General features: G+C 56.6%; 1 protein-coding gene across 2 annotated transcripts in view; it reads left to right on the plus strand.

Moving 5' to 3' along the window:
- The window catches only part of LOC138371392 (uncharacterized), a 238,065-nt gene extending 220,139 nt beyond the window's left edge, over positions 1–17,926 (plus strand). The window contains exons 5-6 of one of the 2 annotated variants that reach the window (XM_069336178.1): positions 14,376–14,555; positions 14,661–15,745. In XM_069336178.1, coding sequence (XP_069192279.1) covers positions 14,376–14,555; positions 14,661–15,173 — 693 coding nt within the window. In that variant the 3' untranslated portion in view covers positions 15,174–15,745. Of the gene's footprint in view, positions 1–14,375; positions 14,556–14,660 lie in introns of both variants that reach the window. The other variant, XM_069336177.1, reaches the window with a different exon arrangement.
- Positions 17,927–18,538: the final 612 nt, after the last annotated feature.

The following is an 18,538-nucleotide window of genomic DNA, read 5'->3' on the forward strand; positions in this document are numbered from 1 at the left end:
GGCTGGAGCTACAGGTCCACCACCAACCCCCTGCCAGTAGAGGGGTGGCTGGAGCTACAGGTCCAGCACCAAGCCCCTGCCAGTAGAGGGGGGATGGAGCTACAGGTCCAGCACCAACCCCCCTGCCAGTAGAGGGGCTGGAGCTACAGGTCCAGCACCAACCCCCTGCCAGTAGAGGGGTGGCTGCAGCTACAGGTCCAGCACCAGCCCCCCCCCCCTGCCAGTAGAGGGGGGCTGGAGCTACAGGTCCAGCACCAACCCCCTGCCAGTAGAGGTGGGCTGGAGCTACAGGTCAAGCACCAACCCCCTGCCAGTAGAGGGGGGCTGGAGCTACAGGTCCAACACCAACCCCCTGCCAGTGGAGGGGGGCTGGAGCTTCAAATCCAGCACCTACCCCCTGCCAGTAGAGGGGGCTGGAACTATTGGTCCAGCACCAACCCCCTACCAGTAGAGGGGGGCTGGAGCTACAGGTCTAGCACCCACGCCCTACCAGTAAAGGGGCTGTAGCTACAAGTTCAGCACCAACCCCCTGCCAGTAGAGGGGGGGGGGCTGTAGCTACAAGTTCAGCACCAACCCCCTGCCAGTAGAGGGGGGGGGCTGTAGCTACAAGTTCAGCACCAACCCCCTGCCAGTAGAGGAGGAATGGAGCTACTGGTTCAGCACCAACCCCCTGCCAGTAGAGGGGGAGGCTGGAGCTACAGGTCCAGCACCAACCCCCTGCCAGTAGAGGGGGACTGGAGCTACAAGTCCAGCACCAACCCCCTGCCAGTAGAGGGGGGCTGGAGCTACAAATCCAGCACCCACCCCCAGCCAGTAGAGGGGCTGGAGCTACAAGTTCAGCACCAACCCCCTGCCAGTAGAGGGGGGGGGTCTGTAGCTACAAGTTCAGCACCAACCCCCTGCCAGTAGAGGGGGGGGTCTGTAGCTACAGGTCCAGCACCAACCCCCTGCCAGTAGAGGGGGGGGGGGGCTGGAGCTACAGGTCCAGCACCAACCCCCTGCCAATACAGGGGGGCTGGAGCTAAAGGTCCAGCACCAACCCCCTGCCAGTAGAGGGGGGCTGGAGCTACAGGTCCAGCACCAACCCCCTGCCAGTAGAGGGGGCTGGAGCTAAAGGTCCAGCACCAACCCCCTGCCAGTAGAGGGGGAGCTGGAGCTACAGGTCCAGCACCAAACCCCTGCCAATAGAGGGGGGCTGGAGAAACAGGTCTAGCACCAACCCCCTGCCAGTAGAGGGGGGGGGTGGAGCTACAGGTCTAGCACCAACCCCCTGCAAGTAGAGGGGGGCTGGAGCTACAAGTCCAGCACCAACCCCCTGCCAGTAGAGGGGTCTGAAGCTATTGGTCCAGCACCAAGCCCCTGCCAGTAGAGGGGGCTGGAGCTACAAGTCCAGCACCAACCCCCCTGCCAGTAGAGGGGGGCTGGAGCATCAGATCCAGCAACAACCCCCTGCCAGTAGAGGGGGGCTGAAGCTACAGGATCAGCACCAACCCCCTGCAAGTAGAGGGGGGCTGGAGCTTCAGGTCCAGCACGAACCCCCTGCCAATAGAGTGGGGCTGGAGCTACAAGTCCAGCACTAACCCCCTACCAGTAGAGGGGTTGGAGCTACAAGTCAGTACCAACCCCCTGCCAGAAGAGGGAGGGTGGTACTACAGGTCAAGCACTAACCCCCTGCCAGTAAAGGGGGGCTGGAGCTACAGGTCTAGCACCCACCTCCTGCCAGTAAAGGGGGGCTTAAGCTACTGGTCCAGCACCAAACCCCTGACAGTGGAGGGGGGCTGGAGCTACAAATCCAGCACCTATCCCCTGCCAGTAGAGGGGGGCTGGAGCTACAGGTCTAGCACCTATCCCCTGCCAGTAGAGGGGGGCTGGAGCTACAGGTCTAGCACCCACCCCCTGCCAGTAAAGGGGGGCTGAAGCTACAGGATCAGCACCAACACCCTGCAAGTAGAGGGGGGCTGGAGCTTCAGGTCCAGCACCAACCCCCTGCCAGTTTAGGGGGGCTGAAGCTACAAATCCAGCACCCACCCCCAGCCAGTAGAGGGGCTGGAGCTTCAGGTCCAGCACCAACCCCCTGCCAGTAGAGGAGGCTGGAGCTACAAATCCATTACCCACCCCGAGCCAGTAGAGGGGAGCTGGAGCTACAGGTCCAGCTCCAACCCCCTACCAGTAGAGGGGTTGGAGCTACAAGTCCAGTACCAACCCCCTGCCAGTAGAGGGGGGCTGGAGCTACAGGTCTAGCACCAACCCCCCTGCCAGTAGGGGGGGGGGCTGGAGCTACTAGTCCAACACCTACCCCCTGCCAGTGGAGGGGGGCTGGAGCTACAAGTCCAACACCAACCCCCTGCCAGTAGAGGGGGGCTGGAGCTACAAGTCCAACACCAACCCCCTGCCATTAGAGGGGGGCTGGAGCTACAAGTCCAACATCAACCCCCATGCCAGTAAATGGGGGGAGCTGGAGCTACAGGTCCAGCACCAACCCCCTGCCAGTAGAGGGGGGCTGGAGCTACAGGTCCAGCACCAAACCCCTGCCAGTAGAGGGGGGGGGGTGGAGCAACAGATCCAGGACCAACCCACTGGTTGATACCTGGTTGGTGGGGTTCAGGGTTTTTGGAGTTCTTCCACTCCCCAAGCCCAGCCCGAGGCCAGGCTTGACTTGTGAGTGTTTGGTCCACCAGGCTGTTGCTTGAAACGGCCCGCAGGCTCACATACCCACCACAGCCCGGCTGGTCAGGCACTCCTTGGAGGAACAAATCTAGTTTCCTCTTGAAGATGTCCACGGTTGTTCCGGCAATATTTCTTATGCTTGTTGGGAGGACGTTGAATAACCGTGGACCTCTGATGTTTATGCAGTGTTCTCTGATTGTGCCTATGGCACCCCTGCTCTTCACTGGTTTGCCAAAAGAGGGGGATTGGAGCTACAAGTCCAGCACCTACCCAATGCCAGTAGAGGGCGGCTGGGGCTACAAGTCCAGCACCTACCCAGTGCCAGTAGAGGGAGGCTGGAGCTACACGTCCAGCACCAACCTCCCTGCCAGTAGAGGGGGGCTGGAACTACAGGTCGAACACCAACCCCCCTGCCAGTAGAGGGGGGGGGGGCTAGAGCTACAGGACCAGCACCAACCCCCTGCCTGTAGCGGGGGATTGAAGCTACAAATCCAGTACCAACCCCTTGCCAGTAGAGGGGGACTGAAGCTACAGGTCTAGCACCAACCCCCTGCCAGTATTGGGGCTGGAGCTATTATTCCAGCACCAAACCCCTGCCAGTAGAGGTGGGCTGGAGCTACAGGTCCAGCACCAAACCCCCTGCCAATAGAGGGGGGCTGGAGAAACAGGTCTAGCACCAACCCCCTGCCAGTAGAGGGGGGCTGGAGCTACAGGTCAAGCACCAACCCCTAGCCAGTAGAGGGGATCTGGAGCTTCAGGTCCAGCAGCAACCCCTGCCACTAGAGGGGGGCTAGAACAACAGGTCCAGTACCAACCCCCTTCCAGTAGAAGGAGGCTGGAGCTACAGGTTCAGCACCAACCTCATTCCAGTAGGAGGGAGGCTGGAGCTACAGGTCCAGCAGCAACCCCTGCCGGTAGAGGGGCGCTGGAGCTACAGGTCCAGCACCAACCCCCTGCCAGTAGAGGGGAGCAGGGGCTACAGATCCAACACCAACCCCCTGCCAGTAGAGGGGGCTGGAGATTCAGGAACACAAGAGAAGTGTTAAGTCTGCAGACACTAACAATGCTCTCTTCTGCCATGTGAGGGATTCTAATCATCCCATTGATTGGTCTTCCTCCAAAATAATCTTTCCTGCCTCTACTCTACACAGACGCCGTCTTGTAGAATCGGCTCTTATACACAATGTACCCAACATGAACTTGAGTCCTGACTTTGTTGCTGTGGACTCTTCCCTTTCACAGTATATACTCAAATGCTCTAATCTTTCTAACAAACGTGACTTAACATAAGCTTACCCCTTCCATTTATCTTTCTTTCTCTTTCCTTTTCTTTCTCTCTTCTCCCTTTTTCTGTTCATTGTCTTCTCCTACGCTCCCTTGCTATCCCCTTCTTATTCCTATTACTTTCTCCTTCGGTGGTTATAATAGGAGCTGCCTCGTATGGGTCAATAGGCCTTCTGCAATTCTCATTATTACTACTATCCCCTACACCTTACTTTCCTCCTCAGCTCTCTTTTGCCTATTTATTTCCTGTCCCTACCTCCTCATCACAATCGACTTGAGAATGGTCCAGGACGGACCGAAACGTCGTCGTCCCTTCAACTTCTAGTGTGTGGTCTGGTCAACATACTTCAGCCGCGTTACTGTGACTCATCGCCTGCGTTCAGGTCCAGCACCAACCCCCTGACAGTGGAGGGGGGCTGGAGCTACAAATCCATCACCTACCCCCTGCCAGTAGAGGGGGGCTGTAGCTATAGGTCCAGCACCAACCCCCTGTCAGTAGAGGGGGGGGCTGGAGCTACAAGTCCAGCACCAACCCCCTGCCAGTAGAGGGGAGCTGGAGCTACAGGTCCAGCACCAACCCTCTGCCAGTAGAGGGGGGCAGGAGCTACAGGTCCAGCACCAACCCCTTGCCAGTAGAGGGAGGCTGGAGCTACAGGTCCAGCACCAACCCCTTGCCAGTAGAGGGGGGCTGGAGCTACAGGTCCAGCATCAACCCCCTGCCAGTAGAGGGGGGCTGGAGATTCTGGTCCAGCACCAACCCCCTGCCAGTAGAGGTTGCCTGGAGCTACAGGTCCAGCACCAACCCCCTGCCAGTAGAGGGGGGGTTGGGGCTACAGGTCCAGCACCAACCCCTTGCCTGTAGAGGGGGGCTGGAGATTCAGGTCCAGCACCAACCCCCTGCCCGTAGAGGGGGATTAAAGCTACAAATCCAGTACCAACCCCCTGCCAGTAGAGGGGGACTGAAGCTACAGGTCTAGCACCAACCCCCTGCCAGTATTGGGGCTGGGGCTACTGGTCCAGCACCAACCCTCTGCCAGTAGAGGGGCTGGAGCTATTATTCCAGCACCAAACCCCTGCCAGTAGAGATGGGCTGGAGCTACAGGACCAGAACCAACCCCCTGCCAGTAGAGGGGGGCTGGAGCAACAGGTCCAGCACCAACCCCTGCCAGTGGAAGGAGGCTGAAGCTACAGATCCAGCACCAAACCCTTGCCAGTAGAGGGAGGATGGTACTACAGGTCAAGCACCAACCCCTTGCCAGTAGAGGGGGGCTGGAGCATCAGGTCCAGCACCAACCCCCTGCCAGTAGAGGGAGGCTGGAGCTACAGATCCAGCACCAACCCCTTGACAGTGGAGGGGGGCTGGAGCTACAGGTCCAGCACCATTCCCCTGACAGTGGAGGGGGGCTTGAGCTACAAATCCAGCACCTATCCCCTGCCAGTATAGGGGGGCTGTAGCTACAGGTCCAGCACCAACCCCCTGCCAGTAGAGTGAGCTGGATCTATTGGTCCAGCACCAACCCCCTGCCAGTAGAGGAGGGCTGGAGCTACAAGTCCAGCACCAACCCCCTACCAGTAGAGTGGGGCTGGGGCTACAAGTCCAACACCAACCCCCTGCCAGTTGAGGGGGGAGCTGGAGCTTCAGGTCCAGCACCAACCCCCTGCCAGTAGAGGAGGGCTGGAGCTACAAGTCCAGCACCAACCCCCTGCCAGTAGGGGGGGCTGGAGCTACAAGTCCAGCACCAACCCCCTGTCAGTAGAGGGGCTGCAGCTACAAGTCCAGCACCAACCCCCTGCCAGTAGAGGGGCTGTAGCTACAAATCCAGCACCCACCCTCAGCCAGTAGAGGGAAGCTGGAGCTACAGGTTCAGCACCATCCCCCTGCCAGTAGAGGGGCTGCAGCTACAAGTCCAGCACCAACCCCCTGCCAGTAGAGGGGCTGTAGCTACAAATCCAGCACCCACCCTCAGCTATTAGAGGGAAGCTGGAGCTACAGGTTCAGCACCAACCCCCTGCCAGTAAAGAATGGCTGGCGCTACAGGTCCAGCACCAACCCCCTGCCAGTAGAGGGGGGCTGGAGCGACAGGTCCAGCACCAACCCCCTGCCAGTAGAGGGGGGCTGGAGCTACAGGTCCAGCACCAACTCCCTGCCAGTAGAGGGGGGCTGGAGCTACAGGTCTAGCACCAACCCCCTGCCAGTAGAGGGGGGCTGGAGCTACAGGTCCAGCACCAACCCCCTGCCAGTAGAGGGGGGCTGGAGCTACAGGTCTAGCACCAACCCGCTGCCAGTAGAGGGGGGGCTGGAGCTACAGGTCCAGCACCAACCCCCTGCCAGTAGAGGGGGGCTGGAGCTACAGGTCTAGCACCAACCCCCTGCCAGTAGAGGGGGGCTGGAGCTACAGGTCCAGCACCAACCCCCTGCCAGTAGAGGGGGGTAGAGCTACAAGTCCAGCACCAACCCCCTGCCAGTAGAGGGGGGCTGGAGCTACAGGTCCAGCACCAACCACCTGCCAGTAGAGGGGGGCTGGAGCTACAGGTCCAGCACCAACCACCTGCCAGTAGAGGGGGGCTGGAGCTATAAGTCTAGCACCAACCCCCTGCCAGTAGAGGGGGGCTGGAGCTACAGGTCCAGCACCAACCCCCTGCCAGTAGAGGGGGGCTGGAGCTACAGGTCTAGCACCAACCCCCTGCCAGTAGAGGGGGGCTGGAGCTACTGGTCCAGCACCAACCCCCTGCCAGTAGAGGGGGGCTAGAGCTACAAGTCCAGCACCAACCCCCTGCCAGTAGAGGGGGGCTGGAGCTACAGGTCCAGCACCAACCACCTGCCAGTAGAGGGGGGCTGGAGCTACAGGTCTAGCACCAACCCCCTGCCAGTAGAGGGGGGGCTGGAGCTACAGGTCCAGCACCAACCCCCTGCCAGTAGAGGGGGGGCTGGAGCTACAGGTCTAGCACCAACCCCCTGCCAGTAGAGGGGGGGCTGGAGCTACAGGTCCAGCACCAACCCCCTGCCAGTAGAGGGGGGCTGGAGCTACAGGTCTAGCACCAACCCCCTGCCAGTAGAGGGGCGCTGGAGCTACAGGTCCAGCACCAACCCCCTGCCAGTAGAGGGGGGCTGGAGCTACAAGTCCAGCACCAACCCCCTGCCAGTAGAGGGGGGCTGGAGCTACAAGTCCAGCACCAACCCCCTGCCAGTAGAGGTGGGCTGGAGCTACAGGACCAGAGCCAACCCCCTGCCAGTAGAGGGGGGCTGGAGCAACAGGTCCAGCACCAACCCCTGCCAGTGGAAGGAGGCTGAAGCTACAGATCCAGCACCAAACCCTTGCCAGTAGAGGGAGGATGGTACTACAGGTTAAGCACCAACCCCTTGCCAGTAGAGGGGGGCTGGAGCATCAGGTCCAGCACCATTCCCCTGACAGTGGAGGGGGGCTTGAGCTACAAATCCAGCACCTATCCCCTGCCAGTATAGGAGGGCTGTAGCTACAGGTCCAGCACCAACCCCCTGCCAGTAGAGTGAGCTGGATCTATTGGTCCAGCACCAACCCCCTGCCAGTAGAGGAGGGCTGGAGCTACAAGTCCAGCACCAACCCCCTACCAGTAGAGTGGGGCTGGAGCTACAAGTCCAACACCAACCCCCTGCCAGTTGAGGGGGGAGCTGGAGCTTCAGGTCCAGCACCAACCCCCTGCCAGTAGAGGAGGGCTGGAGCTACAAGTCCAGCACCAACCCCCTGCCAGTAGGGGGGGCAGGAGCTACAAGTCCAGCACCAACCCCCTGTCAGTAGAGGGGCTGCAGCTACAAATCCAGCACCCACCCTCAGCCAGTAGAGGGAAGCTGGAGCTACAGGTTCAGCACCATCCCCCTGCCAGTAGAGGGGCTGCAGCTACAAGTCCAGCACCAACCCCCTGCCAGTAGAGGGGCTGTAGCTACAAATCCAGCACCCACCCTCAGCCAGTAGAGGGAAGCTGGAGCTACAGGTTCAGCACCAACCCCCTGCCAGTAAAGAATGGCTGGAGCTACAGGTCCAGCACCAACCCCCTGCCAGTAGAGGGGGGCTGGAGCTACAGGTCCAGCACCAACTCCCTGCCAGTAGAGGGGGGCTGGAGCTACAGGTCTAGCACCAACCCCCTGCCAGTAGAGGGGGGGCTGGAGCTACAGGTCCAGCACCAACCCCCTGCCAGTAGAGGGGGGCTGGAGCTACAGGTCTAGCACCAACCCCCTGCCAGTAGAGGGGCGCTGGAGCTACAGGTCCAGCACCAACCCCCTGCCAGTAGAGGGGGGCTGGAGCTACAAGTCCAGCACCAACCCCCTGCCAGTAGAGGGGGGCTGGAGCTACAAGTCCAGCACCAACCCCCTGCCAGTAGAGGTGGGCTGGAGCTACAGGACCAGAGCCAACCCCCTGCCAGTAGAGGGGGGCTGGAGCAACAGGTCCAGCACCAACCCCTGCCAGTGGAAGGAGGCTGAAGCTACAGATCCAGCACCAAACCCTTGCCAGTAGAGGGAGGATGGTACTACAGGTTAAGCACCAACCCCTTGCCAGTTGAGGGGGGCTGGAGCATCAGGTCCAGCACCATTCCCCTGACAGTGGAGGGGGGCTTGAGCTACAAATCCAGCACCTATCCCCTGCCAGTATAGGAGGGCTGTAGCTACAGGTCCAGCACCAACCCCCTGCCAGTAGAGTGAGCTGGATCTATTGGTCCAGCACCAACCCCCTGCCAGTAGAGGAGGGCTGGAGCTACAAGTCCAGCACCAACCCCCTACCAGTAGAGTGGGGCTGGAGCTACAAGTCCAACACCAACCCCCTGCCAGTTGAGGGGGGAGCTGGAGCTTCAGGTCCAGCACCAACCCCCTGCCAGTAGAGGAGGGCTGGAGCTACAAGTCCAGCACCAACCCCCTGCCAGTAGGGGGGGCAGGAGCTACAAGTCCAGCACCAACCCCCTGTCAGTAGAGGGGCTGCAGCTACAAATCCAGCACCCACCCTCAGCCAGTAGAGGGAAGCTGGAGCTACAGGTTCAGCACCATCCCCCTGCCAGTAGAGGGGCTGCAGCTACAAGTCCAGCACCAACCCCCTGCCAGTAGAGGGGCTGTAGCTACAAATCCAGCACCCACCCTCAGCCAGTAGAGGGAAGCTGGAGCTACAGGTTCAGCACCAACCCCCTGCCAGTAAAGAATGGCTGGAGCTACAGGTCCAGCACCAACCCCCTGCCAGTAGAGGGGGGCTGGAGCTACAGGTCCAGCACCAACTCCCTGCCAGTAGAGGGGGGCTGGAGCTACAGGTCTAGCACCAACCCCCTGCCAGTAGAGGGGGGGCTGGAGCTACAGGTCCAGCACCAACCCCCTGCCAGTAGAGGGGGGCTGGAGCTACAGGTCTAGCACCAACCCGCTGCCAGTAGAGGGGGGGCTGGAGCTACAGGTCCAGCACCAACCCCCTGCCAGTAGAGGGGGGCTGGAGCTACAGGTCTAGCACCAACCCCCTGCCAGTAGAGGGGGGCTGGAGCTACAGGTCCAGCACCAACCCCCTGCCAGTAGAGGGGGGCTAGAGCTACAAGTCCAGCACCAACCCCCTGCCAGTAGAGGGGGGCTGGAGCTACAGGTCCAGCACCAACCACCTGCCAGTAGAGGGGGGCTGGAGCTACAGGTCCAGCACCAACCACCTGCCAGTAGAGGGGGGCTGGAGCTACAGGTCTAGCACCAACCCCCTGTCAGTAGAGGGGGGCTGGAGCTACAGGTCCAGCACCAACCCCCTGCCAGTTGAGGGGGGCTGGAGCTACAGGTCTAGCACCAACCCCCTGCCAGTAGAGGGGGGCTGGAGCTACAGGTCCAGCACCAACCCCCTGCCAGTAGAGGGGGGCTAGAGCTACAAGTCCAGCACCAACCCCCTGCCAGTAGAGGGGGGCTGGAGCTACAGGTCCAGCACCAACCACCTGCCAGTAGAGGGGGGCTGGAGCTACAGGTCTAGCACCAACCCCCTGCCAGTAGAGGGGGGGCTGGAGCTACAGGTCCAGCACCAACCCCCTGCCAGTAGAGGGGGGCTGGAGCTACAGGTCTAGCACCAACCCCCTGCCAGTAGAGGGGGGGCTGGAGCTACAGGTCCAGCACCAACCCCCTGCCAGTAGAGGGGGGCTGGAGCTACAGGTCTAGCACCAACCCCCTGCCAGTAGAGGGGCGCTGGAGCTACAGGTCCAGCACCAACCCCCTGCCAGTAGAGGGGGGCTGGAGCTACAAGTCCAGCACCAACCCCCTGCCAGTAGAGGGGGGCTGGAGCTACAAGTCCAGCACCAACCCCCTGCCAGTAGAGGTGGGCTGGAGCTACAGGACCAGAGCCAACCCCCTGCCAGTAGAGGGGGGCTGGAGCAACAGGTCCAGCACCAACCCCTGCCAGTGGAAGGAGGCTGAAGCTACAGATCCAGCACCAAACCCTTGCCAGTAGAGGGAGGATGGTACTACAGGTTAAGCACCAACCCCTTGCCAGTAGAGGGGGGCTGGAGCATCAGGTCCAGCACCATTCCCCTGACAGTGGAGGGGGGCTTGAGCTACAAATCCAGCACCTATCCCCTGCCAGTATAGGGGGGCTGTAGCTACAGGTCCAGCACCAACCCCCTGCCAGTAGAGTGAGCTGGATCTATTGGTCCAGCACCAACCCCCTGCCAGTAGAGGAGGGCTGGAGCTACAAGTCCAGCACCAACCCCCTACCAGTAGAGTGGGGCTGGAGCTACAAGTCCAACACCAACCCCCTGCCAGTTGAGGGGGGAACTGGAGCTTCAGGTCCAGCACCAACCCCCTGCCAGTAGAGGAGGGCTGGAGCTACAAGTCCAGCACCAACCCCCTGCCAGTAGGGGGGGCTGGAGCTACAAGTCCAGCACCAACCCCCTGTCAGTAGGGGGGCTGCAGCTACAAGTCCAGCACCAACCCCCTGCCAGTAGAGGGGCTGTAGCTACAAATCCAGCACCCACCCTCAGCCAGTAGAGGGAAGCTGGAGCTACAGGTTCAGCACCATCCCCCTGCCAGTAGAGGGGCTGCAGCTACAAGTCCAGCACCAACCCCCTGCCAGTAGAGGGGCTGTAGCTACAAATCCAGCACCCACCCTCAGCCAGTAGAGGGAAGCTGGAGCTACAGGTTCAGCACCAACCCCCTGCCAGTAAAGAATGGCTGGAGCTACAGGTCCAGCACCAACCCCCTGCCAGTAGAGGGGGGCTGGAGCTACAGGTCCAGCACCAACCCCCTGCCAGTAGAGGGGGGCTGGAGCTACAGGTCCAGCACCAACTCCCTGCCAGTAGAGGGGGGCTGGAGCTACAGGTCCAGCACCAACCCCCTGCCAGTAGAGGGGGGCTGGAGCTACAGGTCTAGCACCAACCCGCTGCCAGTAGAGGGGGGGCTGGAGCTACAGGTCCAGCACCAACCCCCTGCCAGTAGAGGGGGGCTGGAGCTACAGGTCTAGCACCAACCCCCTGCCAGTAGAGGGGGGCTGGAGCTACAGGTCCAGCACCAACCCCCTGCCAGTAGAGGGGGGCTAGAGCTACAAGTCCAGCACCAACCCCCTGCCAGTAGAGGGGGGCTGGAGCTACAGGTCCAGCACCAACCACCTGCCAGTAGAGGGGGGCTGGAGCTACAGGTCCAGCACCAACCACCTGCCAGTAGAGGGGGGCTGGAGCTACAGGTCTAGCACCAACCCCCTGCCAGTAGAGGGGGGCTGGAGCTACAGGTCCAGCACCAACCCCCTGCCAGTAGAGGGGGGCTGGAGCTACAGGTCTAGCACCAACCCGCTGCCAGTAGAGGGGGGGCTGGAGCTACAGGTCCAGCACCAACCCCCTGCCAGTAGAGGGGGGCTGGAGCTACAGGTCTAGCACCAACCCCCTGCCAGTAGAGGGGGGCTGGAGCTACAGGTCCAGCACCAACCCCCTGCCAGTAGACGGGGGCTAGAGCTACAAGTCCAGCACCAACCCCCTGCCAGTAGAGGGGGGCTGGAGCTACAGGTCCAGCACCAACCACCTGCCAGTAGAGGGGGGCTGGAGCTACAGGTCCAGCACCAACCACCTGCCAGTAGAGGGGGGCTGGAGCTACAGGTCTAGCACCAACCCCCTGCCAGTAGAGGGGGGCTGGAGCTACAGGTCCAGCACCAACCCCCTGCCAGTAGAGGGGGGCTGGAGCTACAGGTCTAGCACCATCCCCCTGCCAGTAGAGGGGGGCTGGAGCTACAGGTCCAGCACCAACCCCCTGCCAGTAGAGGGGGGCTAGAGCTACAAGTCCAGCACCAACCCCCTGCCAGTAGAGGGGGGCTGGAGCTACAGGTCCAGCACCAACCACCTGCCAGTAGAGGGGGGCTGGAGCTACAGGTCTAGCACCAACCCCCTGCCAGTAGAGGGGGGCTGGAGCTACAGGTCCAGCACCAACCCCCTGCTAGTAGAGGGGGGGGCTGGAGCTACAGGTCTAGCACCAACCCCCTGCCAGTAGAGGGGGGGGCTGGAGGTACAGGTCCAGCACCAACCCCCTGCCAGTAGAGGGGGGCTGGAGCTACAGGTCTAGCACCAACCCCCTGCCAGTAGAGGGGGGGCTAGAGCTACAAGTCCAGCACCAACCCCCTGCCAGTAGAGGGGGGCTGGAGCTACAGGTCCAGCACCAACCACCTGCCAGTAGAGGGGGGCTGGAGCTACAGGTCTAGCACCAACCCCCTGCCAGTAGAGGGGGGCTGGAGCTACAGGTCTAGCACCAACCCCCTGCCAGTAGAGGGGGGCTGGAGCTACAGGTCTAGCACCAACCTCCTGCCAGTAGAGGGGGGCTGGAGCTACAGGTCCAGCACCAACCCCCTGCCAGTAGAGGGGGGCTGGAGCTACAGGTCCAGCACCAACCCCCTGCCAGTAGAGGGGGGCTGGAGCTACAGGTCCAGCACCAACCCCCTGCCAGTAGAGGGGGGCTGGAGCTACAGGTCTAGCACCAACCCCCTGCCAGTAGAGGGGGGCTGGAGCTACAGGTCTAGCACCAACCCCCTGCCACTAGAGGGGGGCTGGAACTACAGGTCCAGCACCAACCTCCCTGCCAGTAGAGAGGGGCTGAAGCTACAGGTCCAGGATAAACCCCCTGCCAGTAAAGGGGGGCTGGATAATGGCGCTGACACTGCCCACAGGTGATAATGGGGTTGACACTGACCACAGGTGATAATGCGGCTGACACTGACCACAGGTGATAATGGGGCTGACACTGACCGTAGGTGATAATGGGGCTGACACTGACCGTAGGTGATAATGGGGCTGACACTGTCCACAGGTGATAACGGGGCTGACACTGTCCACAGGTGATAACGGGGCTGACACTGTCCACAGGTGATAAAGGGACTGACACTGTCCACAGGTGATAATGGGGCTGACACTGTCCACAGGTTATAATGGGGCTGACACTGCCCACTGGTGATAATGGGGCTGACACTGCCCACTGGTGATAATGGGGCTGACACTGACCACAGGTGATAATGGGGCTGACACTGACCACAGGTGATAATGGTGCTGACACTGACCACAGGTGATAATGGGGCTGACACTGACCACAGGTGATAATGGGGCTGACACTGACCACAGGTGATAATGGGGCTGACACTGACCACAGGTAATAATGGTGCTGACACTGTCCACAGGTGATAATGTGGCTGACACTGACCACAGGTGATAATGGGGCTGACACTGACCACAGGTGATTATGGGGCTGACAATCCATATGTGATAATGGGGCTGACACTGACCACAGGTGATAATGGGGCTGACACTGTCCACAGGTGATAATGGGGCTGACACTTACCACAGGTGATAATGGGGCTGGCACTGCCCACAGGTGATAATGGGGCTGACACTCCACATGTGATAATGGGGCTGACACTTTCCACAGATGATAATGGGGCTGACATTGTCCACAGGTGATAATGGGGCTGACACTGCCCACTGGTGATAATGGGGCTGACACTGACCACAGGTGATAATGGGGCTGACACTGACCACAGGTGATAATGGGGCTGACACTGACCACAGGTGATAATGGGGCTGACACTGACCACAGGTGATAATGGGGCTGACACTCCACATGTGATAATGGAGTTGTCACTGTCCACAGGTGATAATGGGGCTGACACTGACCACAGGTGATAATGGGGCTGACGCTGATCACAGGTGATAATGGGGCTGACACTTACCACAGGTGATAATGGGGGTGACACTGTCCACAGGTGATAACGGGGGTGACACTGTCCACAGGTGATAATGGGGCTGGCACTGCCCATGGTTGATAATGGGGCTGACACTGACCACAGGTGATAATGGGGCTGACACTGACCACAGGTGATAATGGAGCTGACACTGACCACAGGTGATAATGGGGCTGACACTGTCCACAGGTGATAATGGGTCTGACACTGACCACAGGTGATAATGGGGCTGACACTGTCAACAGGTTGAGGACCTCCGCAGGATGAGGGAGCCCGTCAAGAGGCTGGTGGAGGCTGGCCGGGTGTTGGCCGTCCAGGAAGACCAAGATAGCCGCCGCTCCGCCATGATAACTCTACAAGACGGACAGCTGTACCTCCACCCACTCCTGCGTCAGCCCACGCCCACCTACGCCCACACCCTCCAGGTTACTTTATTACACCCACTTGTCTTACTGACATTACTGAGTTATAACTAATATGATAACATTTTGTTATACAGTTATCAGCATGATTTATTTCATTTTCTGCAGGAGAGTGAGGTTGTGGGCGTGCTGGAACCCTCCTGCACCCTGGCGTTCCTTGACCTCGGGTGGGCGGGGTCAACAAGAGGGCGGGTCACCATCCGGCTGACCCCTGACACTCCGCTGGCCAGACAGTTTGTGTTGTTGTGTACGGGCCAGCGGGGCCACACCTACCGCAACACTAAACTGTTGCGTGTGTGGAACAAGGGTCAGCCGTGGGAGTGTGTGGTGGGGGGAGACTACGAGAGTAATGATGGTTGCGGAGGAGCCCCACTGCTGCCTGACCTCCAGGGGCAGTACCGGGGGTCAGGCCAGGCAGGAGTTGTGTTGGCCTGGGGTGAGCTGGGGGGTCCCTGGAGTGCCCAGTTCGTCATCACCACCAGGGACCGCCAGGATGGTGTCCAGTGGTTAAATGTCTTCGGTGACGTGGTGAGCGGCCTGGATGTAGTGAGGGCAGCAGTCAACCACAGTGACATTAGGGAGGTGACTGTGGTGGACTGTGGTGTTGTGCTGCCACTCTAGTTCACTGTACCACCACCATCACTACTGTGGTGTTGTGCTGCCACTCTAGTTCACTGTACCACCACCATCACTACTGTGGTGTTGTGCTGCCACTCTAGTTCACTGTACCACCAACATCACTACTGTGGTGTTGTGCTGCCACTCTAGTTCACTGTACCATCACCATCACTACTGTGGTGTTGTGCTGCCACTCTAGTTCACTGTACCACCACCATCACTACTGTGGTGTTGTGCTGCCACTCTAGTTCTCTGTACCACCACCATCACTACTGTGGTGTTGTGCTGCCACTCTAGTTCACTGTACCATCACCATCACTACTGTGGTGTTGTGCTGCCACTACAGTTCACTGTACCACCACCATCACTACTGTGGTGTTGTGCTGCCACTCTAGTTCACTGTACCATCACTGTGTGTGTTGTGATATTACCATACTGGACCATGGTGTGTTGTGATATTACCATACTGGTCCATGGTGTGTTGTGATATTACCATACTGGACCATTGTGTGTTGTGATATTACCATAGTGGTCCTTGGTGTGTTGTGATATTACCATACTGGTCCATGGTGTGTTGTGATATTACCATACTGGACCATGGTGTGTTGTGATATTACCATACTGGTCCATGGTGTGTTGTGATATTACCATACTGGACCATGGTGTGTTGTGATATTACCATACTGGTCCATGGTGTGTTGTGATATTACCATACTGGACCATGGTGTGTTGTGATATTACCATACTGGTCCATGGTGTGTTGTGATATTACCATACTGGACCATGGTGTGTTGTGATATTACCATACTGGTCCATGGTGTGTTGTGATATTACCATACTGGTCCATGGTGTGTTGTGATATTACCATACTGGTCCATGGTGTGTTGTGATATTACCATACTGGTCCATGGTGTGTTGTGATATTACCATACTGGTCCATGGTGTATTGGGATATTACCATACTGGTCCATGGTGTGTTGTGATATTACCATACTGGACCATGATGTGTTATGATATTACCATACTGGTCCATGGTGTGTTGTGATATTACCATACTGGTCCATGGTGTGTTGTGATATTACCATACTGGTCCATGGTGTTGTGATATTACCATATGGGTGTGAGGTGGTGTTATGACCACACATACACCAGTATGATCATACTGTAGCTGGTGTATGATGTGCTCAAACTGTATAGTGATGTCTTGGCTGATTAGCCTAGTGTCATGAATATTAATTTATGTAGTGATTCTTTTTTCGACAACACACTAGTATTAAATGTGTATTGCCAATGTATTCCACATATATATCTATGTATATTATATATCTGTACCATAAGTCCTTGCCACGTATTTGTGGATATATATTAGAAGTCTAGTGAATAGCAGTAGCCTAATGTCAAGTAGCTCGAAAAACTTCCGTATATACTTATATTATGGAATGCTACATAATGCTGTATAGGAAATATTATGTGAAATATGATGGAGAATGTATATATTTAGGTCTCGGATGTATTACTGTCATGTATACTGTGTAATTTCCTTTCATTATTGTTCATTACATTGTCCTCTAACATTAAATTATAATTTGGCACTGTGAGATGTATACCACATAAACATGGTTTTGATACACATGTTTTATATATATATACTTTATATTGTATTCATGTATACTTATGTATAATGGCTGGCTGACAGACGTCTTGAAATCCTCCCTTAACCCCTCCTCCCCTCTCACGCCAGTGTTACCATGTCTTGCTAATATGAATTCTTTGTTCACATATTTTTATATCATTATATAATCTTTAATGTACTGAATTATTGATATGTAAGGTTGTGTATTATAGTCTTTATTTTGTTGATATATGAATTAGAAGTTCTTGATCGAGATATGTCTGTATATGAGCTTGAGATATTTGAAAGAGAGGCGTCAGCTCACTCATAGAGGTGGATACAGTGTCGCTCCCGGCCAGCATGGCTCTGGGCGGTCACTCTTTGATTTTCTCAGTTGATTATTATTATTAACATCTTTATTGACAAAAATAATTACAATTTTGCCTAATCTGAGGATTTTGATAAAGTCTTATTAAAGTGAGGATAATGCTGGTATTCACTGTCACGCAGGACAGAGGGTCATACATAAGACAATAGGTCTAAACTGTAGGCTGAAGCACATATATATAATGGTTACAATCAATGTTTTAATGTATGGATATGTGAAAACAACTTTCTATTGTGCACTGCCACACAAGAGCAGGGATGGTTCATAAGTGATGCAGCTTAGAAGTGATATAAATAAAAATTGTTCTTCATTCTTTAAAATGGACAAGCAAATTTTGGATAAATTGTTAGGATGTCGTCCAGAACACCTGAGTCAATGAAATAGTTAAACAGTTGGTGGTACAAGAGGCCAGGAGGTCTAAAGTCCTTTACGGTTTCACATTCAACAATATAGTGTTCTAGTGAATGCATTAAAGGTTTATCACAGAATTTACAATCTGAGTATTCTGGTAGTGGCTCAGCCTCACTAACCTGCCAGATGTGTCTATAGCCAAGGCGAATTCGCGCAATGACTACATCACACTGCCTGATTCGGTTACTGTGCTGACCATTCAAATACCTATTATTACAAAACTTGTCATAACTTTTAATACTGCAGCTTTCAGGCCTCTGGGCATTTCTTAGTTCTTCTAAATCTGAAGTAATTTCTTTAATTTGTATGTTATTAATAATTGCATTACATAGTCCAAAGTCATAATCAATGTTTTCTTTCCTGCGAGCCTCATTGGCCAATCGATCTACAAAGTCATGTTTTCCAACTCCAACATGGGATGGGATCCACACAAATTTTATACAAGAGTTATTATCATTGGCAAAAATTACATTCCATTTAATATTACAAGCTACTTCAGACATACATTGTGATGGGTTATTTAAGGACTGCAGAGCACTTTTAGTCACAGAAAATAACTCCACCACCATTGAGCTTAAGGTATTCAGTGGCTAGATAAATACCCAATAGCTCGGTCTGTGTCGTGCTTGCCCAGTTGTTCAATCTCTGTGTACTAGTCATGATCATTTCATTCCCTTTATACACTGCACATGCACAACCTGTTCTACCAGTGCCTAACTGCACAGAGCCATCAGTAAAGGCATAGGATTCAGTCGGTTTGAGAATTTGAAGATGACTGTCAATAGCTTCTAATGTTATACATCTCAAAATGTCAGTGTTATACATTTGTTTTACACTGATGGGAGTATAATGCAGAGAGACCTCCACATCTTTCCAAGGGGGAATATAGTGAACAGTTTTATCAGGGTTAAGAGACACATTCAGTTTCTGAAGATTATAGGCACAACAACTGAGCCA

The sequence above is a fragment of the Procambarus clarkii genome, chromosome 35, assembly GCF_040958095.1.
Source record: "Procambarus clarkii isolate CNS0578487 chromosome 35, FALCON_Pclarkii_2.0, whole genome shotgun sequence".
In the NCBI taxonomy this organism is placed as follows: domain Eukaryota; kingdom Metazoa; phylum Arthropoda; class Malacostraca; order Decapoda; family Cambaridae; genus Procambarus; species Procambarus clarkii.